At 50.4% G+C, this 25,046-nt stretch overlaps 2 protein-coding genes across 4 annotated transcripts; both read left to right on the top strand.

The window, feature by feature from the left end:
- The first annotated feature begins 252 nt into the window (after positions 1-252).
- On the top strand, positions 253-4,070 carry dscc1 (DNA replication and sister chromatid cohesion 1). Its single transcript, XM_084444330.1, has 9 exons — positions 253-457; positions 605-773; positions 1,111-1,248; positions 1,918-2,008; positions 2,237-2,375; positions 2,539-2,591; positions 2,752-2,906; positions 3,056-3,204; positions 3,933-4,070. Exons 1-9 carry the CDS (start codon positions 288-290, stop codon positions 4,042-4,044), a joined length of 1,176 nt encoding a protein of 391 aa, XP_084300456.1. The 5' UTR covers positions 253-287; the 3' UTR covers positions 4,045-4,070.
- An 886-nt stretch (positions 4,071-4,956) lies between these two features.
- On the top strand, positions 4,957-23,409 carry taf2 (TAF2 RNA polymerase II, TATA box binding protein (TBP)-associated factor; the record flags this gene model as incomplete). Of its 3 annotated transcripts, none has more annotated exons than XM_084444214.1 (26): positions 4,957-5,006; positions 5,158-5,212; positions 5,318-5,478; positions 7,904-8,022; positions 8,265-8,406; positions 8,654-8,885; positions 9,264-9,448; positions 9,621-9,734; positions 10,818-10,917; positions 11,084-11,169; positions 12,250-12,385; positions 12,653-12,807; positions 13,003-13,117; positions 13,237-13,346; positions 13,939-14,004; positions 15,117-15,369; positions 16,849-16,989; positions 17,123-17,233; positions 17,785-17,978; positions 19,162-19,301; positions 20,056-20,125; positions 20,274-20,383; positions 22,105-22,343; positions 22,457-22,656; positions 22,854-22,978; positions 23,087-23,409. In XM_084444214.1, the coding sequence occupies 26 exons, from the start codon at positions 4,957-4,959 to the stop codon at positions 23,407-23,409; spliced, it is 3,732 nt and encodes a 1,243-aa protein (XP_084300340.1). The 3 variants fall into 3 exon arrangements, with proteins under 3 accessions (XP_084300340.1, XP_084300341.1, XP_084300342.1); XM_084444215.1 differs by having other exon boundaries at positions 22,457-22,633; positions 22,876-22,978; XM_084444216.1 differs by having other exon boundaries at positions 22,457-22,585; positions 22,876-22,978.
- Between the last annotated feature and the right edge of the window lie 1,637 nt (positions 23,410-25,046).

Genomic DNA, 25,046 nt, shown 5'->3' on the forward strand with positions numbered 1-25,046 from the left:
TTATCTCTCTCCTCATGTAAGATGGGACATGGAACCTCTCCTGAGACAGAAAACATTAACCCCACCAATCGGCATTTAACGCCGACTAGCTTGGAATATAAATCGAGTTCACTTTACGAGGCGAACAGTGACGGCACCTAAGTTGTCTCTCATTGGCTGGATTTCTTGTCTTTCGAGTATTCTCCAGATATCCGGTACACATTGCGGGAAAATTTGGGTTGTGGACGTTATTAGCTACGAAGTTGTCTTCATATTTTGACCACGTTATCGAACTAAACGCCGACCAAATGAGAACATTAGCGGAGGTGCAGGCTACCCTGCAAATTGCTAAATTAAAGGAGGAGGATTTGCAGAGCACGATTCACTGTTTATCTTTCGGGGACAGTGTCACATCTACAGACTACTGTCTGATGGAATTGGATGACACACTTTGTAAACATATAGAGGCTGGGAATAGGTAATCAATCGGGATCTTATTGTGAATTAGTACACGATTCCGTTTCGGACTTAGTTTTGTCATTGCTTAGCTGGTCCTAGCTAATGAATGTGCATTATCTAGCCAGCTAGCGGTCCTGTAAACTCCACTGCTTCTCTTCTCTTCCAGCCTGGTGATTCGCGGGGACAAGGACGAGCGAGCTGTCCTCTGCAGCGAGACCCAGACGTACGACCTGAAGATAGCAGACACCTCTAACCTCTTGCTCTTTGTCCCCGGCTGCCAGACTCCAGACCAGCAGGTTGACGGCCCTGACGCCCCTCAGCTGGTCCATGCACAGGTATTAAAAGAGTCTGTGACCTACCCAAGAAGGTGTGTGTGTGTGTGTGTGTGTGTGTGTGTGTGTGTGTGTGTGTGTGTGTGTGTGTGTGTGTGTGTGTGTGTGTGTGTGTGTGTGTGTGTGTGTGTGTGTGTGTGTGTGTTTGCGTGCGTGCGTGCGTGCGTGCGTGCGAGATACACTAAGAGTACTGTACCTGATGCACGACATTGCAACACTAACTGATGAAATAATGAATCACTCCTGCACAGTTCTGTTCTATCTGCTTGTACTTGAAGCCAGTGACTCTGTGAGCATGAGCTGTGTGCACAGAGGTGAGAGCACTGTCTTCTCCCTGCAGATCTGGGGTTTCTCCAACAACTACTGGGAGCTCCGCAGGCAGCGTCCCAGACTGAAGAAACTGAAGAGGCTTCTGATGGAGAGCCCCTATGAAGGCCCAGCCCCCTTTCAACAGGAAGACTTGGACACTGAGCAGAAGGTTAGTCAGTTAGTTAGAGCTTGTAGTTGGAGCTGACAGAGTAGTCAGTTAGTTAGAGCTTGTAGTTGGAGCTGACAGAGTAGTCAGTTAGTTAGAGCTTGTAGTTGGAGCTGACAGAGTAGTCAGTTAGTTAGAGCTTGTAGTTGGAGCTAACAGGCTAGTCAGTTAGTTAGAGCTTGTAGTTGGAGCTGACAAGGTAGTCAGTTAGTTAGAGCTTGTAGTTGGAGCTGACAAGGTAGTCAGTTAGTTAGAGCTTGTAGTTGGAGCTGACATGGTAGTCAGTTAGTTAGAGCTTGTAGTTGGAGCTGACATGGTAGTCAGTTAGTTAGAGCTTGTAGTTGGAGCTGACATGGAAGTCAGTTAGTAAGAGCTTGTAGTTGGAGCTGACATGGTAGTCAGTTAGTTAGAGCTTGTAGTTGGAGCTGACATGGTAGTCAGTTAGTTAGAGCTTGTAGTTGGAGCTGACATGGAAGTCAGTTAGTTAGAGCTTGTAGTTGGAGCTGACAGAGTAGTCAGTTAGTTAGAGCTTGTAGTTGGAACTGACAGAGTAGCCAGTTAGAACTTGTAGTGGAGATGACATGTCTCAGTCAAGGCAAGACGACAAGTGTTGTTCTTCACATTTGAAAGTAATGTTGTGTGACTCCTGTTGTCTCTGTCTCCCTCTCTCAGTATACCATGAAGGACCTGCTTGAGAGGATCCAGGCCAGTGAGGAGGAGATCAAGGCCCATCTACAGACTATTCATGCCTGTGAAATAGACGGTACACATCTCAAACACCCACCGTGGGCTCTTTATTATATAATATACTTTATTATATTATATAATTATGTTTACCGGTTATCTTGTGATTTTTATGCCCACCCACTTACCATCATTAAAATGTATCACATTGATTCAGTCTATGCACTATGACTGTGTGTGGCTTCTAACCGATTCCCTTATTCAATGTGTCTAATGTGCTTGTATTACTGTGGTCTTTTCTCTGCAGGCTACTGGAGGATATTGGATTTTGACTACGAGATGAAGCTGTTGGGTCATGTGACCCAGCTTGTTGACTCTGAGTCGTGGTCGTTCAACAGGGTCTCGCTCAGGGTCAGTCTGGAGGAGCTGGGACGCCTGGAGCCCAGGTAGCTGCACAGCTACCACCCGACCTGCTCAGCTCTCACAGGGTCACAGAACACCATTGATGGTCCAACTCGATGAACTGGCCAGCTCTGATGATTCATCTTGTATCTCAAACATGACCAAAGTGTGTTCAACTGTGTTGTAATGCTAACCCTCTCTCTCTAGGGAGATGATCGAGCATTGCTTGAACTGCTATGGGAAACGCTACACTGACAACGGTAAGAGAAAGACTGCCAGGTCACTTGGAGTTGGGGATGCGTAAGATAGGAAGTGAGGTTGCAGTCCTGTAAGTGTACAGACATCAGCTTTCATAATTTTCACCCCTGGTTAGTTCGTCTCTGTCTTCACCTGGGGCTTATTTCTCCTCTGCGTCCCCAGATGAGGTGTTCTACGCCCTGGACGAGGACAAGGTGTGTCAGGCCACCGCTCTGCTCCTGCTGCAGAACGCCGTCAAGTTCAACCTGGCCGAGTTCCTGGAGGTGTGGCAGCAGAGCGTCCCCGAGGGCATGTCCACCCGGCTGGACCAGCTCCGCGTGAGTTCAAGATGCCACCCAGGGTGCATTTAGTAGAGAAACATGTAGCACTAACAGTGCTGGAGGGACTTCACCTGGACCTGACCAAGTTGAAACCTGGGTTTGCTTTAAGGAGTTGTTGTTGTTGTTGTTGTGTGTGTTCCCTCCAGAGTTTGGCCCTAGTGGATCGTAGCTCCAGACCTGAGACCATCTCTCTGCTGAAGGTGGAAGACCTGCCTGAGGACACCCAGGAGCGCTTCAACCATCTCTTCACCATGAGGCACAAGTGGACCGAGGATGACATCGCCCCCTATATACAGTCAGTACTACTAACAACTACGCCCCCTATATACAGTCAGTACTACTAACTATGCCCCCTATATACAGTCAGTACTACTAACTATGCCCCCTATATACAGTCAGTACTACTAACTATCCCCCTATATACAGTCAGTACTACTAACTATGCCCCCTATATACAGTCAGTACTACTAACAACTACGCCCCCTATATACATTCAGTACTACTAACTATGCCCCCTATATACAGTCAGTACTACTAACTACGCCCCCTATATACAGTCAGTACTACTAACAACTACGCCCCCTATATACAGTCAGTACTACTAACTATGCCCCCTATATACAGTCAGTACTACTAACTATGCCCCCTATATACAGTCAGTACTACTAACTACGCCCCCTATACAGTATATACAGTAAGTATGACTAACTACGCCCCCTATATATACAGTCAGTACTACTATGACATACTGAAAAATAAAGAAATGTCCGCACATCAGCTGCTGCTCCCCCTGTCTGTGATTTACCCCATCTGTGATTTATTGTGCGCACAATAAATCACAGATGGTGGAGCAGTAGCTGTTGTGCGGACATTTCTTTATTTTTCACTACTGTTGTTTTGTCCTGCACCAGCGCCGACATGGATGTGCATAACATTGTCTTTGAAATGATGACATACTGAAATGCAGGGATGTCACCTATTGACTCTTTCCTGACATTTATTTCCCTTCTTCTCCTCGTAAAGGGACCTGTGTGGTGAGAAGCAGACAACTGGAGCTCTCCTGACTAAGTATGCCCGCTCATCCATGCAGAGTGGCGTCAAGGTCTACAACTCAAGAAGGCCAGTGGCTACCTAAAGCCCCAAGAAAGCAGATTTTTTGAAGGGAACAGTAAATTGTTGTCATTGTGAAGATACTGTATAGTTCATGTGTTCCATTCGTTCAATGGAAGTCTTCTGCGATTTCATTCATACCAGCCAATTGGTCTTTGGCGCCCTCCAGTGGCGTTCCTTAACAGCATAAAGCATTTCTTTGTTATGGACACGAGTTAAAAATAATAAAATCATTTTATTAGTATTTACATACTTTTCCATTTCTTTCATACATATATATTATACAGTAGGCCTGCCTTTTTATCATGAAATAAAATTGTAAGTGCATAATGTAAGATTCTTTTTATGTTTTGGGTGCGCGCGAGGTCAAAGGTTACAAGCAAAATGGCTGAACTCATCGGAAAAGGACTCACATTGCCGCGAACTGTTAGAGGGAAAGGATATATTTAAATGTTTTGATTTTCAACTTTGACCATAGACCACCTGTGGAATCATACAGTTTCATGTAAAGTGGAAAGTTATCCTGTGACTACGTGTATTACTGGAATATTTCATTCGGATAGATAGCGTTGCACACTGCCGGGCAGAGGATGTCTGAAGACAACCCACCACTGTAGCTTGCTAGCGAAAGCAAATAACGTTAGCTTGTTGCTAGTTTCATTCATTGAGAAGAGACATTGTAACTGACTGTAATAGTTTACTAGCTACATAGATCATTAATGTTTTCCAGTGCAAGGAGGTGCCTCACCATCAATTGCATATTGTGCGCGTAGATAGCAAGTCAGGAGCAGCATACCCGCTTTCAACTGCTGGAAATGTGTGGACTCGCCTAGCTGGCTGAACACTCGGAAGCTTTTTGGCTGCACACAGGGATCAGTGTCCACCAACTAAACCTTCTGTCAATTAGCATGTTGTAAACCCGAAACGGAGGACAAACATGAACAGGAAGAAAGACAAAGGATTTGAGAGCCCACGGCCTTTTAAATTATAAGTATTTTTTATTTTCTCCATCTCAGCTGTAGTACTGTCACATCACATTGAGCTAGTAGCACACAGTGATAAAACACCCATGCCCACAGATCAGTTTATTGTTGTCTGGTTCATGTATTCATCCCCTGTTTTGTCCTGCTGTTTATACAACCCACCAGGTGGTCTGCATCAACAACATTAACTTCCTGAGGAAGTCTGTGATCGTAAGTTTACTGTTACGGCTTTAATAATCATCACAACCATGCTAATATAATTTCATCAGCAGCGCATAATATCAACTGATCACCCTTTCCATGTGTCTGGGTCAGGGCTATGTGGAGCTGACCATTTTCCCTACAGTGGTGAACCTTAACCGCATCAAACTCAACAGTAAGCAATGCAGGATCTACAGGGTGAGAGTCAACGATCTTGAGGCTCCCTTCATCTACAATGACCCCACACTGGAGGTGTGCCACCATGAGTCCAAACAGTGAGTATAGCCCACAGTCCTCATACTATTGTGGTGGGGTGTTTCTCTATAAAGCTTCAGCTTTAGTCATTACATTACAGTCATTTAGCAGATGCTTTTATCCAATGTGACTTACAATAATATGCTTTTAACGTAGGAAGTCAGTGTACTACGACTCACCAGAACTCAAAAGTGTATCTCTCTAAACAAGTGACTAAGTAAGAGCATAATCTAGTGCTGAGGCCAAAGTGCAAGAGTTGCAAAATACAAATGTAATAGGTGCTTAGAAAGGAGTATCCTGTTAGTACTTCTTAAAGAGGTGAGTTTTGATCCTGAGGCAAAAGATGGGCAGCGACTCTGCTGTCCTGATGTCAGTGGGCAGTTCATTCCACCACTGCGGGGCCAGGACAGAAAAGAGCTGTGACCGTATCGATCGACCGCAGGGGCTTCAGAGTGCCGGGCAACCACTCGCCCTGAGGTAGCAGAGCGTAGTGGTCGGGAGGGGGTGTAGGGCTTGACTATGGCCTGGAGGCAGGAGGGAGCTGTTTCATTGCCCTATAGGCTAGTACCAGAATTTTAAACTGGATGTGAGCTGCTACAGGGAGGGGGCCAGTGTAGAGAAGGGAGGTTGTGTAGGAGAATTTGGGATGGTTGAGCACCAGGCGAGCAGCAGCTTCCTGGACAAGCTCCAGGGGTTTAATGGCTGCTGCCAGGGCTCCTAGCAAGGAGGGAGATGCAGCAGTCGTCCAGGCAGGAGATGACAAGAGCCTGGATGAGCGCCGTTTCGTCAGTGAGGAAAGGACAAATCTTCCTGATATTGTAGAATAGGAACCTGCAAGAGCGCTTAACGGATGTGCCAAAAGTGACAGTTGGGCGTCCAGGGTCACATCCAGTCCGAGTTGGCGTCATCACTGTGTGGTCAATGGAGATGGCCAGGTCGCAATGTGGGCAGTCCTTCCCCGGGAGGAACAGCAGCTCAGTCTTGTCCAGGTTGAGCTTGCCAGCTATGTGGGCCTCCACTTGTGTGTCAGAAGGGGTAAATGACAGGACCAGCTGGGTATCATTGGCGTGGCAGTTATAGAAGCCATGTGAGCGAGTGCCCGAATCTTTCTGTCTGATTGTGGTAGAGCAACAACAACAATGTTCATTAGTAAACATGACACTGGTCAGGCAGAGGAGCATCTTCAGAAGCACTAAGAACCTGAGTCAGCTCGGAGGGTGCTAGGGCTCCCACGACAGGACATAAACACTGACCTTGTTTACAAAACAAGCTTTTGCACACCTTAGACATGTTTGTGCATCTAGGCATGCTAAGGGACCAGGACAGTACAGGTACATTTAGCCCACTTTTTTTGTACAAAATCTTCTGTATCTTTCTGTATCTGTCTTTCTGTATCTTCTATTGTATCTTCTGTATCTTTCTGTATATTTTGTATTGTTGATTTTTATTTTAATCTGTGTTGCATTGATGTCCTCTACTGCGGTAACAGTGCAATTCCTCCTGGGGATTAATAAAGTTCTACTACTAATACTACTGCTACTACTACTAATACTACTGCTAATACTAATATTACTAGGTCTACTATTACTAATTCTACTGCTTATACTAATATTACTAGGTCTACTACTACTACTACTACTACTACTACTACTACTGCTACTACTACTGCTACTACTACTATTACTAAGTTTTTATGCCCCACATATCTGGAATAAACTTCCAGAAAACTGCAGGTCTGCTGCAACTCTTGGTTCTTTTAAAACAAGCCTGAAGACTTTTCTTTTTGCCACTGCTTTCTAAGAGGAGTTATGTTTATCAGTATACTGCACTGTAACTTTTATTCCTGTATTCTATTTGTCCTGCTTTTTGTTTAAATGTCTATAATGACTTGCTTTTTGTTTTAATGCTTTTAATTTGTCCTGCCTTTTGTTTTAAATGTCTATAATGTCTTGCTTTTTGTTTTAATGCTTTTAATGTCTCATGTAAAGCACCTTGAATTGCCCTGTGGCTGAAATGTGCTATATAAATAAACTTGCCTTGCCTTGCCTTGCCTTGCCTTGCCTAATACTACTAATAATAATAATAATACTATTACTACTACTACTATTACTACTACTACTACTACTACTACTACTACTTCTAATAATAATAATAATAATAATAATAATACTATTATTAGTACTACTACTACTACTACTGCTGTAGGTGCAGCTGCATCTTTCACCAACTGAGGATTATGTGATAGAAGTGAAGCTAGCATATTGCTAAGGCTTCATCACATGCATTGCCCATCCGTAGCATATCTTCCAGTGTTGGCGGGAGACAGCACCAGGACCAGTGTTATACAACCCATCAATATATATATAATATGATATTATTATTATATATTATTATTAATATATATGTTATATTATATAACCCCCAGAGCCTATCCTCTCCCTGCAGGAGAAACCTCAACTACTTCTCCAGCGCCTACACGGCGGCCGTGAGCGCCGTGGACCCAGACGCAGGCCACGGCGAGCTGGTCATCAAGGTTCCCTCCGAGCTGTGGAAGCAAGGAGACGGTGAGAGATAAAACAGCGGAACCGCCGAGCTAGATCGGAGAACATTACAGACGCATGATGAATAGTAACCTATGGTAGACGCATGCCAGCTTTAGAGAAAGTTCCCCGACACAGATAAAACCCGGTCCTCAGATAAAACTTGAGATCCTCCACGGAAAGGGCCTCCATTTATTCTATGTCCGGGGGGAACATACCCCTCATCTGGTCTATAACCTGGCCCGTGCCCCGTGTCCTACCTCCAGAGATGAAGGTTCTGAAGGTCTACATTGAGTTCTCCCTGGACCAGCCCAAGGGAGGCCTGCACTTCGTGGTGCCCGACGTGGAGGGGAGCATGGCGGAGAGGGGAGCCCACGTCTTCTCCTTCGGCTATCAGAACTCCACCAGGTAACGGGAGGAGGTGACGGAGGCTGTAGTCTCCGTGGGGCTCAGGCTAGACAGGAACCAGCACGGCACAAACAGCGGCGGTCACACACGGTCACCATCGGGGGTGACCGTTCTCGAAGTTTCATTTCACAAAGACCACCTTAACATGTTCTGTCTTAACAAGATACTTCTTGAACATTGCCCAACATTGACTTCAGATGAGCGAACCTCTCCCCCCCCCTCTCCTCCTCTCCCTCTCCCACCCCAGGTTCTGGTTCCCGTGCGTGGACTCGTACTCGGAGCTGTGCACCTGGAAGCTGGAGTTCACGGTGGACGCCTCCATGGTGGCGGTGTCCTGCGGCGAGCTGGTGGAGACCATCTACACCCACGACATGAGGAAGAAGACCTTCCACTACGTGCTGCCCATCCCCACCGCCGCCCCCAACATCTCCCTGGCCGTCGGGCCCTTCGAGATCCTCGTAGACCCCTACATGCACGAGGTGGGGGGGGGGGCACAGCATGAGTTAATGAATGAATGAATCACCAGCAGCAAGCAGCGACGAAACAGACCGAATGAGACGATACAAAACGTACACAGGCTTTATAGAAGTTCAGCATAGACTGATTATTCAACAACGCGTTTGCATTGAAGTTGTAGATGGACACATACATTCGGTGAGTTTAGTTGATGATTGTAGAGTATGATGTTAATATCAGTGGCCACAAGATGGCGTGGTTTATCTTGCTTGCACACGGCAACATGCAGTCCAACAGAAAGGTGCTGCCCACGGACTATGACTGCAGATGATGCCCATTGACATTAATACATCCCTGGGACTCATCACAAGGGTGTGCTTGTTTTGCGTGTTATCTACCAGGTGACCCACTTCTGCCTGCCCCAGCTCCTCCCCCTGCTCAAGCACTCCATGTCCTTCCTCCACGAGATCTTCGAGTTCTACGAGGAGATCCTCACCTGCCGCTACCCCTACGCCTGCTTCAAGACCGTGTTCGTGGATGAGGCCTACGTGCAGGTGTCGTCATACGCCTCCATGAGCATCTTCAGGTGGGGCCCGTTTCTGTTTATGAGCGCGCGTGCGAGCGTCAACCGACCCCCGTCGCCCATTCGACTTTTGCCGTAGCTGATCTCGACGTTCTCTTTCTTTTCGTTTTTCTTTCCATTTTCTGTCTTTTCGTTTTTCTCTCGCTCCCCCCTCCCCCCCCCCCCATCCATGCAGCACCAACCTGCTCCACAGCGCCATGATCATAGACCAGACGCCGGTGACGCGCAGCTGCCTGGCCCAGGCTCTGGCCCAGCAGTTCTTCGGCTGCTTCATCTCACGCATGTCCTGGTGAGTCCTGCCCTGGGGGGCCGGGGGGGCCGACGCCAGGGGGCCACGGAGACTTTCTTTCTTTTTCTCTTTTTCTTCGATCTATCTCTCGTGCTTTATTTCTGTCCCTCTCTGGCTCTCTTCTCATCTTTCTCTCTCTAGCTCTCTTTTCATCTCTCTCTCTCTCTCTCTCTCTCTCTCTCTCTCTCTCTCTCTCCTACTCTCTCTCTCACCCCCCCCCCCCCACACACTGTTTCATATTCATTATACAGCAGTCGTCGTGTTTAAGGGTTTGGGAGTTTCAATGCCCTAGTATGTCAGCATCGTCGCCAGGAGTGAGTCATCAAACCAGGCCAGGCCATGATGGATGTGTATGTGTGAGTGTGTGAGTGTGTGTGTGTGTGTGTGTGTGTGTGTGTGGGGGGGGGGGGGGGCGGTATAGTGAAGAGGCCCTAGAGGGGCCCCCGCAACCCTTCAGACTGGAGGAGCGAGATTCTGAAGTTTCACCGGAGGTGTCCAAGGCTTTGATTCCCGGCAAACAATGGACCCCCTGTCCCGCCCCAGTGTTTCCAACCACATCAGACGAGGCGGCGGCCCGGTTGCAGGGCTGTTTATTTGGCTTGCGTAAGCCGCTCTTGTGCGAGCCACAGAGGAACTACAGTCTCCCCTTTGATACGGAGACGCGACGCCTGCGAACAATTAATCATGTGGTTTGATTCCGTCGAGGGCCGTTAAGTGAAAGCAGTTTTATGCGCGCCGAGGGGCCGGCCAGTTACAGATGTTCCGGGGCCTCGGCCTCAGCTCATGTGTCTCCGCTGCACTTAAGAGACAGAAAGAGGCGAGGAGGATGGCGCTCAGATATAAAACAAACACTCCGGGGAATAAAGCGGGCTATATCTTGTTTACAGTTTTATATGACTTGTAAAGCCGCGCGCCAGTCCTTGTGCCGTGCCGGCCTATTTTCTCAGATACACCCCCTCGGGGAAAAGAAACGGTGCCATGATCCGTTTCAAAGCTGTTCTCCCAGGATGTAGTTTAGGATCCTGTCTAGCTCATAACATCGCCTGCTGTGTCATCCATTCACCGCTCGTGTGTCTCCTCCAGGGCGGATGAGTGGGTGCTGAAGGGCATCTCGGGGTACATCTACGGCCTCTATCTGAAGAAGACCTTTGGAGTCAACGAGTACCGACACTGGATCAAAGAGGTAGGGGGAGGACCTCTGCCGATGCTCTCTGAGACGCATCTTTCTTTCTTTAAACAGGAAACTGTAGAGTGCATCAAAGGTATCTTTTTTTTCAAAGGAGTCAAGAGAGTACGGTGTTGTTTATTTTGAGTCTCGGTGGTTTTAACGAGATGTTGCTCCCTGACAGGAACTGGACAAGATAGTGGAGTACGAGCTGAAGATGGGAGGTGTCCTGCTGCACCCCACCTTCAGCGGCGGCAAGGAGAAGGACAAGTGAGACCCGCCCCCTCTGTGTTCAGGCTCCTGATAGGTGGAGAACCTGGGAGCCCAGGCTAGGGCTCATACACCATGGAGGCTGGACTGATAACCTCAGAACGTCCCGTGTCTCTTCCGGTCCGTGGAATGGCTCTAGGAAAGCCACCAACTCAGAATATTCTCTTGTGCATATTTTTCTGAATTATTGTATTGATCTCCTCAAAAGATCTTCTCGTGATTTTCCTAAAGAGAATAGGATCTTTTAATACATAAACAGTCTATTCTGGGTATGAAGGGTCGTTTGGAGAGTTTGCTCATTGCTCTGCGCCAGGAAATAATGGCCCATACAGTATACTGTACATTAAACTTCTAAAACAAACTTTTTCTTTAAAAAAAATAAATCAAATATAGTATATAAAATATAAAAATATTACATAAAAAAATATTATGCATTTCATTCAAAGGTAAAACATATCAAGTAGCACGTTGACTGTAGGATAGGATAGATGCACCGTTTCCTCACACCCACTGGCGCCATACGGTGATGTTTTTCTAGTTTAATTAAAAGCGTTTATACGTGATACTGTAGCTCTCCAGCTCATAACCCTGTTAGGGAGCAGCAGTGAGAGGGCTTATTCATGGCCGCCCTGTAGGCCTCTGGCAGGGGCCCTCACTGTTTGTTATAAATCTGATCTCTCCAGTTTCATGAGTGGATTTGGAGAGCTTTGCACTAGTGACACCAGCACTTACTCATGTCGGGGCGTGCTGGCTGTCAGCAGCCTGGCGGATAACTCCAGATTACAGCTGAGATTGGATGATGTTGAGCAGAAGGATGACGGATGGGGTCGGCGTCGCTAAATGTTTTTAAATGACACTTTTGACGTACCGCACGGACATTCACCCACCCACTCGGGACGCACTGGTTGAAAGCGGCTCTTGTTCGGAACCTGTTAGGACGAATAAGACACAGTATATGATCATGATGTGACAGAGCTGAGTGTTGTGAGGAATGGGTGCGGATTCTGATGTCTTCATTCTGATGTCTTGGCTCGGATCGGTTCTAAGTGTTTGTTCTGTGTCTTCCTGGCGTGTGCGTAGCCCCACCCCCCACCTCCACTTTTCTATCAAGCACCCCCACACCCTGTCCTGGGAGTACTACAAGATGTTCCAGTGCAAGGCCCACCTGGTGATGAGGCTGATTGAGAACAGGATCAGCATGGAGTTCATGCTGCAGGTCAGTCCAGGCCTCCCTGCTTCATCTCTCTCTGTAGTCTGCCGACGGGGCCGGTTCACATGCGGTTCACATGCGGTGTTATTGGAAGAGGACGACCCGGTTAACAAGCCAGCTGTGTTCACATAGGGGTTGTGTTCCCCACTATCCTATACTGAACCCTGCTCTCCACTCCTCTCCTTTCCTCTCTCCTCTCCCCTCTCCACTCCTCTCTCCTCCTTTCCTCTTCTTCTTTCCTCTGCCCTCTCCTGTCCTCTCCTCTCCTCCCAGGTGTTTAATAAGTTGCTGAGCCTGGCCAGCACGGCCTCGTCCCAGAAGTACCAGTCTCACATGTGGAGCCAGATGCTGGTCTCCACGCACGGCTTCCTCAAGTCCATCTCCAACGTCTCCGGCAAAGACATCGGACCCCTCATCAAGCAGTGGGTGTATCCTTCCACCCGGAGTTATGACACCGTTACGAACTAGTCATTACTACTAGTGCATAACATGCACCCTAACTCACAGGACGCCCTCGCCAAGCAGCGGTTGTGGCGTTTATAAGTTGTAACAAAGGTGTTATTGTGTGGTTGATTACACCATTACTCTCCAGAGGGGCTGTCCTTAACCCAGGCCGCTCCCAGAGACCAGAGCGCGGTGGTGAAGTTCTTCGGCAGCTTCGCCTTCAACAGGAAGAGGAACGTCCTCGAGCTGGAGATCCGTCAGGACTACACCTCCTCCGGGACGCAGAAATACGTGGTGAGTGGCCAGCCGCTGCAGCAGGGGAGCTCCCAGAGGAACCTCCGGGTCCCGCGGATGGACAGCTTCAGCGAAGGTGATAACGGCGATGTTCTTGTCGCCCTGTCCGTCCCTGCCAGGGCCCGATCAAGGTGACGGTGCAGGAGCTGGACGGCTCCTTCAACCACACGCTGCAGATCGAGGAGAACAGCCTGAAACATGACATCCCCTGCCACTCCAAGAGCAGACGGTCAGTGCTCCGGGTAACACATCGTCGGCCGGGTCGCTCTGTTATCCTCCTCGGTCTGTATGTCTGTCTGTACATAGACTCACGAGTCTGTCTCTAAACCCCGCACACAACTAGAGACTGAAGACATCCGACCAGGTTTCGCTGCTAAAAGTGGGCGGGAGCAATTTGAGAGACTGAAAAAAGCCTGCATTGCAGAACCAATCCAACGTTTTTAGGGCGGTCCTTCCTAATGGGGTGGTGAATGTTTTCTTTTGATTCTCCACTCCAGTTTTTTTGGAGGATATAATTTCCGGTAAGGCGGGTTCTAAACCCTATTGGAGTTGTAAGCAGTGGCTTTGACTGTTGCCGTCGGTTTTCGGCACTGTCCTGGTGAGTTTCACTGGAGATGTCTCTAGACTTTCAGAGGCGGAGATCTCCAAAGTCTGACATCGAGAGACTAGTCTATATGCTACAGTTCTTTCCGCCTCTTTATGTTATAGAACGTTTCAAACATGGAACACATCCGATGCCGTATAGCTTTAGAGGGCCGGTCTTTAGCTGAGGTTTCTTTTTACCTGCCCTCCTCCATGTGTACTCTGTCTCTCTGTTCCAGGAACAAGAAGAAGAAGATTCCTTTGATGAACGGAGAGGAGGTTGACATGGACCTGTCGGCCATGGAGTAAGACTGTCCACTCTCCCTCTCTCTTTCTTGTTCTTTCTTGCTCTCTCCCCATCTCTCTCTTTCTCACACGCTCTCTTTCTCTCCACTGTCTATCCTACTCTCTCTCTCTCTCTCTCTCTCTCTCTCTCTCTCTTTGTCTTCCGTCTCTCTGGTCCTCACCACACAGTCCTGCGCGTGTTTCCACTCCCCCGCCCTCAGCTCACCTCTCCAGCTCTATGAGCAGCCGGGCGCCAGTGGTCAGGACAGGTCTTGACAGGTCTGTGTGCCTGACCAGTGGAGCCAGGCCCGGGGCCCCAGCAGCTCTTCTATTCCTCTCCTCCTCAGTGTACAGGACATACAGTGATACTGTACTGTAGCATTCTGATTGGCAGTTGACCACACGAATAAGAGCCTTGATCTACTTGTTAGCCTGGCTGAATGACCTTCTGAATTGACCCAAAACGTTGGCCCTCATAAACCCCGAGCGAGTGTTTCTTTAACTAAACCACCTGACCGTCCGCGGCTTCGGCTTTGACATAGCGGCCTGATTGGTCAGATCTGTCTGGCCAGCGTGATGCATGGCAGTCTGTTTGAGCAGGAGCGGTTTAGCCGACTCACCTGCGTTTGTTCTGGTCCATCTGCCTCCTCGTCGGGAATGTTCTAACATGGATGCCATTACTCCCATCTGGTTGGGACATAATTCCAGACCGATCATCATAGCCGCAGAGAGAGAGGGGAGCCTGCCACAGAGAGGGGGCTGCTGGGAGAGCCTGCCACAGAGAGGGGGCTGCTGGGATACAACTCTCAGCTTGGAGGGAGCTTGAGAAAACAGCATGCCAAAGTATTTTATCTACCCACGCGGAACGACAAAGTCATGCATGGTTATACTTTAGCCTAGGCAGAGCTGCAGAGCTGCAGACCTGCGCCACCACTGCTGACGTTTGTTCCCCGATTCCAAGCGAAGCCCCCATCCAGTCCGACGTAGTCCCAGAGTCGGACACCGTTTTGGTTTCCACCGAACCCTATGACTCGCACTTAGCGGAGCGGCGAAGCGTTGCGGTCGCGGTCCGCCTACCGCCACGTGACGTTGAGCTCTCTCTCTCCCCCTCCCTCCCTCCCTCCCTCGCCAGCGCCGACTCCCCCCTGCTGTGGATCCGGATCGACCCGGACATGTCCATCCTGCGGAAGGTGGAGTTCGAGCAGGCCGACTTCATGTGGCAGTACCAGCTGCGCTACGAGCGTGACGTGGTGGCGCAGGAGGAGGCCATCTCCGCCCTGGAGAAGTTCCCCACGCCCGCCTCGCGCCTCGCCCTCACCGACATCCTGGAGCACGACCAGTGCTTCTACAAGGTCCGCATGCAGGCCTGCTACTGCCTCACCAAGGTAAGGTGGGGGGTGGGACTGGTTTGGGCGGGCTGGGGGACTGGTGGATTGGTTGGAATGTTGGTTGGTTGATGTCAATTGTAACATTGCACTGTCAAAAAGGAAAAGTAGTAATACATTTTGTCAACTTGTGGTAGAATAACTGATTTGCATGATGGTATGCCAACCTTATCCTGGCGTCCTAAACTTTATTAGGGCAAACCCTTGGAAACGGTCCCTTACCCAAGGGAAGGGGGAGCATGTCTGTGGTTGATTCCAGCTGCTCGGAGCTGAAGGAGGTGATGCCAGACTGGAATGCAGACAGTCTTCATTATTCCCAAGATAATCAACTTCTGCCCCCCTCATCATAAAGAAGCAACTTCCAGGCCCTATCAGATTTATTTTCCCAAAAAGAATAAAAGATAGACCAAGTACTGGTAGTATGACAGGGATTGGGCTGATCAAGTACATTGGAGACTGTCCAGCACTTGGCTCACACATATACCCGAAAACCACGCTACTTTTGGTCAGCCGTTCATTTGAATAACAGTAACCGTCTCTAAATAAAGCACAGCATACATTAGAAACCATCAAACACCGAAGTACAATAAAGTAAATATTCATATGCGTTTCTATATCCAGAAGCAGCTTTCCCTTCCTAAATCTTAAGCGTAAGCAGAACCGACATTAAACCAGTGTTGACTGGCAGCTTCAGCTCTGTGAGGATAGTGTGGCCGCCCACCCAGCTAGCCCCAGCCACATTTTACAACCCAGTTCAATGTCATGAAACCTGGCCTGTTAATCTGGCTTGAACCTCCTCTCCTTTCATTCATTGGGTTTCTCCTGAGTCTGTGTTTTCTTGACATCTCCTAATGCCTGGAGATGTGGGAAGGACGTCCGATGGTTTCTAATGTAGCCCGGTCGCTGACCGTGACACCGCAAGAGGAATTATGGTTAACCCTGGCAGGCCTGGCCGGCTCAGGGCAGAGCCATTCTCGGGGGGGGGGGGGGGGGGGGTGGCAGGAAAGGCTCACGGGCAAATCCAGGCTGCGGACCCCCCCCGAAGTCCCCCAACACAAACACACACACACCTCACCTTATATTTACCTTGCCAAATGATAACATCCTGACCAAGCCCTTTACTATCCAGCGCCCCCCCCCCCCCCTCTCTCTCACTCACACACAAACACAACCCCCCTCCCCCCTAATTTCCTGCATGGTGACCTCCCAGCCTCTCTCTCTTTCTAATGAGAACATGGAGTTCCCTCAGACCGACGTCTTTTTAAATCCTGTTATGTATGGTGGTCAAACCAAAAAAGTATGTAAAAATGTTTGGATGAAGCGACATAAAGCTATTAAGTATTTATGGGACTGATCCTTTGGTTTCATTGTACAGAGGCACACTCCAGGTAAATGATATGCATTTATAAATAGTATTTAACCTTGGTCTGGTGGCTCCAGCACTCTCTCTGTTAACCGACCACTGCCATCCTGCTGCAGATCGCTAACTCCATGACAGGCACCTGGACTGGTCCTCCTGCCATGAAGTCTCTGTTCACCAGGATGTTCTGCTGCAAGAGCTGCCCCAACATCGTCAAGACCAACAACTTCATCAGCTTCCAGAGCTACTTCCTGCAGAAGGTAGCACATACCAGCCAAAGATAACGCAGTACTCACCATGTCACGTCAAATCAACGTTTACTGTACATGTTATTCTGGGATGGACGCCCTGACTGTACGCATTAGAATGAACCATTGGCACACTGTGTTCCAGACCATGCCGGTTGCCATGGCGTTGTTGAGAGACGTCCAGAACCTGTGTCCCAAAGATGTGCTCAACTTCATCCTGGACCTCATCAAGTACAACGACAACAGGAAGAACAAGGTGGGCTGCGCTCTGAGATGTGCAGCAGGCGGGGTTTGAACCTCTCACCTTGTACATGGGAACCCAAATATCTACCACTAAACCAAAAATAAGTCGTCGTCCCCCCCTCCCCTCCCCTCCCTCCCCCTCCCCTCCCCTCCCTCCCCCTCCCCTCCCCTCCCCTCCCTCCCCCCCCCCAATGTCAATATATGGACTTTAAATTGCAGCTCTGCTCTGCTACATATGAAAGTAGTCAGTTTGACTCCACGAAGATGGACACCAATAAAATATAACAACCCTCTCACCAAGCGTAGACTATTTCATCACATGGGGTTCTAGTGTTGCATAAGCCTCATGTTCTTGGAAGTGTGTCCCCTTGCTACAACATGAAAATACTAGAGGCAGAAAGTGAAGAGGAGTATCAGAATGATTTACTACGTTGTGCTAAGGCAGTAATCCCCCCCCCAGGGAGTTCTGTGATGAAAGCACCAGCAGAGAACATCCAGTCCCAGATCAGTTTGGTGCTAAAAACCCTAATCCAGTATCCCCCCGCCCCCCTTCTGTGTCTCCAGTTCTCTGATAACTTCTACCGCGCAGAGCTGATCGATGCGCTGACCAACTCCCTGACCCCGGCCATCAACATCAGTAACGAGGTGCGCACGGTGGACAACCTGAACGCGGAGGTGCGTTTCATCCTGGAGGAGATCACGCGCTTCCTCAACATGGAGAAGCTGCTACCTAGCTACCGCAACACCATCACAGTCAGGTAACCTAGCTACCGCAACACCATCACAGTCAGGTAACCTAGCTACCGCAACACCATCACAGTCAGGTAACCTAGCTATCGCAACACCATCACAGTCAGGTAACCTAGCTACCGCAACACCATCACAGTCAGGTAACCTAGCTATCGCAACACCGTCACAGTCAGGTAACCTAGCTACTGCAACACCGTCACAGTCAGGTAACCTAGCTACCGCAACACCATCACAGTCAGGTAACCTAGCTACCGCAACACCGTCACAGTCAGGTAACCTAGCTACCGCAACACCGTCACAGTCAGGTAACCTAGCTACCGCAATACCGTCACAGTCAGGTAACCTAGCTACCGCAACACCGTCACAGTCAGGTAACCTAGCTACCGCAACACCGTCACAGTCAGGTAACCGAGCTATCGCAACACCGTCACAGTCAGGTAACCTATCTACCGCAACACCGTCACAGTCAGGTAGCCTAGCTACCGCAACACCGTCACAGTCAGGTAACCTAGCTATCGCAACACCGTCACAGTCAGGTAACTTAGCTACCGCAACACCGTCACAGTCAGGTAACCTAGCTACCGCAACACCGTCACAGTCAGGTAACCTATCTACCGCAACACCGTCACAGTCAGGTAACTTAGCTACCGCAACACCGTCACAGTCAGGTAACCTAGCTACCGCAACACCGTCACAGTCAGGTAACCTAGCTACCGCAACACTGTCACAGTCAGGTAACCTAGCTACCGCAACACCGTCACAGTCAAGTAACCTAGCTACCGCAACACTGTCATGGTCAGGTAACCTAGCTACCGCAACACTGTCATGGTCAGGTAAAGCACTAGGCTGGGAATGAGTTTGGGGCTGGGGATGAGACTGGGACTGGGGATTGGGATGTGGTTGGAACTGGGGATGAGGCAGGGGATGTTGTTGGGGCTGGGGCTAGGGGATGAGGCTGGGGATGGGGCTGAGGATGAGGTTGGGACTGGGGATGAGGTTGGGGTTGGGGCCGGGGATGAGGCCAGTTCGAGTCTAGGACCTGATAGACCAACACTGGTTGACTTGTGGTTATGTTATGTTATGTCGGTGAAAAAGAGAAAATCTATAGCAAAGAGCAATAAAGATTCTGGATTTATGCATTTAACTGACAAGACTCTGTCCCTCCCTCTCTGTCTCTCTGTTTTTCTCCAGCTGCCTCAGAGCGATCCGGATGCTGCAGAAGAACGGCCACATCCCCAGTGACCCCACGCTGTTCAAGTCCTACGCAGAGTACGGCCACTTTGTAGACGTGCGTGTGGCAGCCTTGGAGGCAGTAGTGGACTATACCAGAGGTATACACACACACACACACACACACATATTATATATACACACCCACATCAGAGATACACAGCCACAGCGGAGGGACACACACACACATGCACCACATATCAGAAGCACAGAATGTCCTTCATGTCCTGACGTAAGATGCCATCCCAACAAGTGGAAAGTGAAGCGTGAAAGCCAAGTGCATAAATAGAACCTTTGGGACACTCAGCCTTTCACAAAAGTTGGGTGACCTCAAAAGTTGTGATGTGGAGTTGGCCCCACCTGACAGCAAAGCAGCGATCTGGTCCCAACGCGTCCCTCCCCGTGTTCCATGTCCCTCACCGCACACAGCGGACTCTCTCCCCCACAAAGATGCTCCAGTCTCTGGCAGACAGGCCTGCGGTGTCGGGGTGGGGTGAGGGAGGGCAGCTAGCTACTAGCTAGAGCAGAGAGCATCCCAGCTGCACGGTCCTAGCTGCAGCCGGGCTGAACCAGTCCTGCTAGCTAGCTAGCTAATATAAACCTCATTAATCAACCTCAGTGCTCGCTTCACGCCAGCAGCCCTCTCAATGGCTCCTTTGTGCGTGGACCCTGTCGGTGTGGTCACAGCGCATGCGCGTGTGTGTGTTTTGTGATTTGTGTGCATTCGGGTCACGGTGTGTGCGTGGTTATGCCATGATGCGCGTGTGTTTTACTGCGTGACGCGTGTGTTTTTACTATAACGCGTGTGTGTTTTTAACACGACGCGCGTGTTTATAATGGCGCGTTAATGTGCAGTTGACAGGAGCTCGGAGGACCTGCAGTGGCTTCTCAACATGGTCCAGAATGACCCCGCTCACTACGTCAGGTCAGTCTGGGTCTGCGGAAGAATTGATTTTCAATGAAAAAGCCTCTATATTTGCAACTGTAGGAAAGCAATCTTTGAAAACAAAGGAATTTAGATTCAGATGAATTCACACAATATTTGCCTTCATCTTCCCCTCCTGTCCGCTCAGACACAAGATCCTGAGCATGCTGGGTAAGAACCCTCCCTTCACCAAGGCAACGGAGTCCGCCCTCTGCAACGAGCCTCTGGTGGACCAGCTGTGGAAGCTCATGAACTCAGGTGAGACACCAACACAGACAGAGCCAGTCCCCAAATCACCACAGACCCTGGTCCCAAATCACCACAGACCCCGGTCCCAAATCACCACAGACCCCGGTCCCAAATCACCACAGACCCCGGTCCCAAATCACCACAGACCCCGGTCCCAAATCACCACAGACCCCGGTCCCAAATCACCACATACCCCGGTCCCAAATCAGCACAGACCCCAGTCCCAAATCACCACAGACCCCGGTCCCAAATCACCACAGACCCCGGTCCCAAATCACCACAGACCCCGGTCCCAAATCACCACAGACCCCGGTCCCAAATCACCACAGACCCCGGTCCCAAATCACCCCGCAAGCCAGACTGAAATCACCACAGACACCACCAGCCCCAAAGCTGAATTAGCGCATCCCTCTGTGCATTAGTTCTTTATCATTCTTGTTTCCTGAAAACCGACTGTGGAATTGAGGGTGAAGCTTCCCCTTCAAATGACCCACTAGTGCCACTTCATCGTGAAGCGTGGTATCGATGCGTTCTGTGCATTAATTGCATTTTTGCGCTAGACGTGTTCGCTGCATGTCCCGCCCCAGAGGATGTCCAATACTATTTGCAAATACTGTGAAATACTCGGTGAACTGGATTTATTTTACGCAGTGAAATATTGTGAAAGAAGTGGACCAGTCACATAAGAGCTGTAATGCAAATCAAACTGGCCTCCTAGTGAAATGAATTGATAGTGAGTGTAATGGGTCTAGGTCTGGTATCAGGACAAGAGATCCCCATCTGTGAGCCAGATGTAGGAGCCACTAGAGAGCAGACCCAGAGGATCTGTGGAGAGATGAGGTCCAGATGGCTCCCTCACATCTATCACTGTTCAACACACAACAGTTGCCCAACTGTTCAATTGTGCAACCCCTACTTCTTCTCAAAGTGACTGGAAACTTCAGCTCCCTCTGAGGAAGGATGTGTGTAAACTGTATCTACCCAGTCCAGCATGTGTCTGTGTGTGTGTGTGTGTGTGTGTGTGTGTCATGTTTCCTGCCTCTCTTGTGTTCAACCTATTTAACTGTGTAAGCCGGTGCCAGGAGGCCCCAGTATCCCCGAAGACATGGAAAACTAATAAACAGGATCTTTTTTCGCGGGGGAGAGAGACGACAGTTTCAGACCGCTCTCTGATTACTGGACAGACTTCTGTCAGGACTGGAGAGCAAGCCTGCTCTTTCCCAACGCTCGGCGTGTTCCAGAGAGAGTGTGGGGGGGGGGGTTTAGGGTTACACGTGACTCTCTTATTGTAGCGTGGGGTTCCAGAGACGGTCCTCTACCAGGAGGTCTGTTGGCAGAAGCCTAGACCTTAGTCCACCCCTGCCAGCCAACACAAGCACAGCTCGGCCCAGGCAGACTCCTTGTAACGTACCCTGGACTGTTGGTAATGTGCTAGTTGTTGCCTTCTTCTCCCCCGTTGCCCCCTACCGTCCACGAATAACAAGACGGCTTTGAAACGGTGAAGCTCCTCAGCTCTTTGATGTGCGTGCGCTCCAGCTCTGTTGCGTTGTCATCTGATACCGATGTCTGGCCGGGTGACAACAAGCAACATCCAGCTGCTCCGTCTCTACGAACAATGAAAGCTCGCAATTCAGCGTTTCTCCGTATGAGCGAAGGAATGACCGCGTAATAGTCCTCCTACGTGCCCCCATCCCTCTCTGTCCCTCTCCCTCCCTCCCTCTCTCGTCCAGGCACCTCCCACGACTGGCGCCTGCGCTGCGACACCGTCAACCTCTACTACACCCTGTTCGGGCTGACGCGCCCCTCCTGCCTGCCCATGCCCGAGCTGGGCCTGGTGCTCAACCTGAAGGAGAAGAAGGCCGTGCTGAACCCCACCATCAAGCCCGAGCTGGGAGCCGCCGGCCCGGCAGAGCAGCCCGGCACCGCCGGCCTCCACGGACCGGCCATGGCCATGAGCTTCTCCAGCTGCGTGAGTGGACGGGCGGTCTCGGATGTCCCCAGATCCATACTTCGTCCCCTAACCTATACTCCCCCCCCCCCCCCCCGCCCCCCACTCACACTCTCTTTCTCCGTGCTCCGCAGTTGGACGAGGACCACCTGGGGGCGGAGCTGGCCTCCGGCGGGGGCGGGGTCAGCGGCGTGGCCCTCCCGCCGCTGGGCCTGAAGCGCAAGGCGGACACACCCCTGGGTTCGCCCCCGGAGCCTGGCCAGGTAGTGCACCCGGAGGAAGAAGGCAGCAGAGGCAGATACAAGATCAGAGTAAGGAGTAGGGCCCTAGGGGGGTAGCGCCATCTGGTGGTGGGAGGACTCAACCTTATGTTTTTCCCCCAACGTATTCATTTATGACATTCGTTAAGTCCCTCGTTGAAACGACGTCTACAGTGTGAAACGGACACTGTTTCCCTCGATACACGCCGCATGCTATTGACGCAGCGCTGCCGGTGTTGCGAGGACGTGTTACATGCGCGTGTTCATCGAGCTGTGCGTTTTTGTCGTGGCAGTTCAACACCATGGACGAGGAGGACATAGACATGGAGTCGGTCCACGACAGCCAAGCCTTCATCCACCATCACCTCAACATGCTGGAGAGACCCTCCACCCCAGGTCAGAACCCACACACGCACGCACGCACACACACAGACACACACACACACACACAGACATATACACACACTCAAACCCCTTTGCCCCCCCCCCCTCCCCTCCCCCCAGGTAAGGAGCCGCCATCAGTGGAGCAGGCCATGCTGTCCATGCCTGCCACCCCCCTCCCTGTCACCTTCCCCAAGGAGGCCACCACCTCCTTGTCCTCCGCCGCCACTGCCGGCGCCAAGCACGGCGACCACGCCCACCACCACCACCACCACCACCACCACGAGCACAAGAAGAAGAAGAAGAAGCACAAACACAAGCACAAGCACAAGCACAAACACGACGGCAAGGACAAGGACAGGGAGCGCGGCGAGAGGGACTCCCACGCCTACAGCAACAGCCCCGCCAGCGGGCGCTCCCTGCGCTCGCCCTCCCTGTCCGACTGACCGCGCCCGCGCCGGACGCCCCGCCGTCCCGAGCTCGGGGGTCCTGTTTTTTTACCTTGGGGGGGGGGGGGGTCTGGGACGGGGTGCAGGGGCCCTCTCTGCGGTCTTAACGGCCGGACAGATGGCGGATTTGACCGCGGCCACGTCCTGGGATGTCGTCATAGGGAAGTGGCCCCAACGGTGTGTGCTGGGCGCGCGCACACACACACACACACACAGCAGGAGGCCTGTGCTTTACCATCCTACAGTCTGCTCACCTCCCCACATCCTGCTTACCACAGGGACTTCTCTGGCTGGGCACACACACACACACACACACACCCTGGCTAGGCTGGTCAGACCCCCGAGCTTGGTCTTCAGGCTTCAGTGGCTCAACGATAACATTCTCCAAGTGGCCGCAAAGGAGCGAAGGAAACTCTGACCTGTGAGTGTGTCTGTGTTCATGCGTGTATCTGTCTGTGTGACCGCGCGCGCGCGTGTGTGTGTGTGTGTTTCAGGGATGAGGAGAACTCTCAGACCTGGTTGTTGACTTTGCTGGTTTCAGACTACCACTTGTCTCTCCAGTTTTTACAACACTGCTAATGTAATTGCCATGGTTTCCTAAAGCCTGCTATTAAAGTGAAGAGGGGAAATTCCATTGGTGTTGGAAGAAGCAGAGCATTCAAACATGAGGGGAAGCAGTTGGGGATGTTTGTAAACATTTAGGATCTAGATTTTATTGAAAATTGTAAATTTGTGTGATAATAATGAATGAAATCCCCCATCAGGCTGAGCAAGTATTTCTCCACTGCGACCCTGTAACATGACCACGCAGAACAAACTTGTGCCATTGTCTTTTTTGGGGTCTTTCTTTCTTTTCTGTTATTTCTTTTTACATGTTCTATTGTATTCATACTGTATCTGTTTCTAACCATGCATGTTTTAACAGTCACCTACTTTACTGCGCATGCACAGTCATTTCTGGCTGATACTTCCATTACATTGGTAACTGCTCGGTATCCATTGTGCAACGCAGTTGTTGTTGTTGTCATAACCTTTTCTAGTTCATATAATAGAATAAAATGACAGAAATGCATATTTGTATTTTCTCATGTTTCTAAGTGTAACTGGGACTGGTGGGCTGTGTCTGGAGCTGGGGGGAGCAGAAGATGGGAGGGGGACAGAGCAGGAGATGGGAGGAGGACAGAGGAGAAGCTGGGAGGAGGACAGAGGAGAAGCTGGGAGGGGGACAGAGACGAAGCTGGGAGGGGGACAGAGCAGAAGCTGGGAGGGGGACAGAGGAGAAGCTGGGAGGGGGACAGAGACGAAGGGGACAGAGGAGAAGCTGGGAGGGGGACAGAGGAGAAGCTGGGAGGGGGACAGAGACGAAGGGGACAGAGGAGAAGCTGGGAGGGGGACAGAGCAGAAGGGGACAGAGCAGAAGGGGACAGAGGCGAAGCTGGGAGGAGGACAGAGGAGAAGGGGACAGAGGCGAAGCTGTGAAGGGGACAGTGGACCGTAACCCTGAGGAGAGTGAAGCAGAATCGCTGCCTCCGTTTGTAAAACCCTACTGGGCGAACTCTGATTGATCACGCTTTGGTGGGTCGGCTAGCTAGGGTTATGCTTACTCAGCTGGGCGGTCATGGATATGGTCACTG

Source organism: Borostomias antarcticus, assembly GCF_949987555.1.
Source record: "Borostomias antarcticus genome assembly, chromosome: 10".
Lineage (NCBI taxonomy): Eukaryota > Metazoa > Chordata > Actinopteri > Stomiiformes > Stomiidae > Borostomias > Borostomias antarcticus.

Coding starts and splice junctions, on each gene's coding strand:
- dscc1 (XM_084444330.1), top strand. CDS start 288: ATGAGAACATTAGCGGAGGTGCAGGCTACCCTGCAAATTGCTAAATTA. Junction 1,249..1,917: donor ACTTGGACACTGAGCAGAAG/GTTAGTCAGTTA, acceptor TCCCTCTCTCAG/TATACCATGAAGGACCTGCT. Junction 2,376..2,538: donor CTGGGACGCCTGGAGCCCAG/GTAGCTGCACAG, acceptor CTCTCTCTCTAG/GGAGATGATCGAGCATTGCT.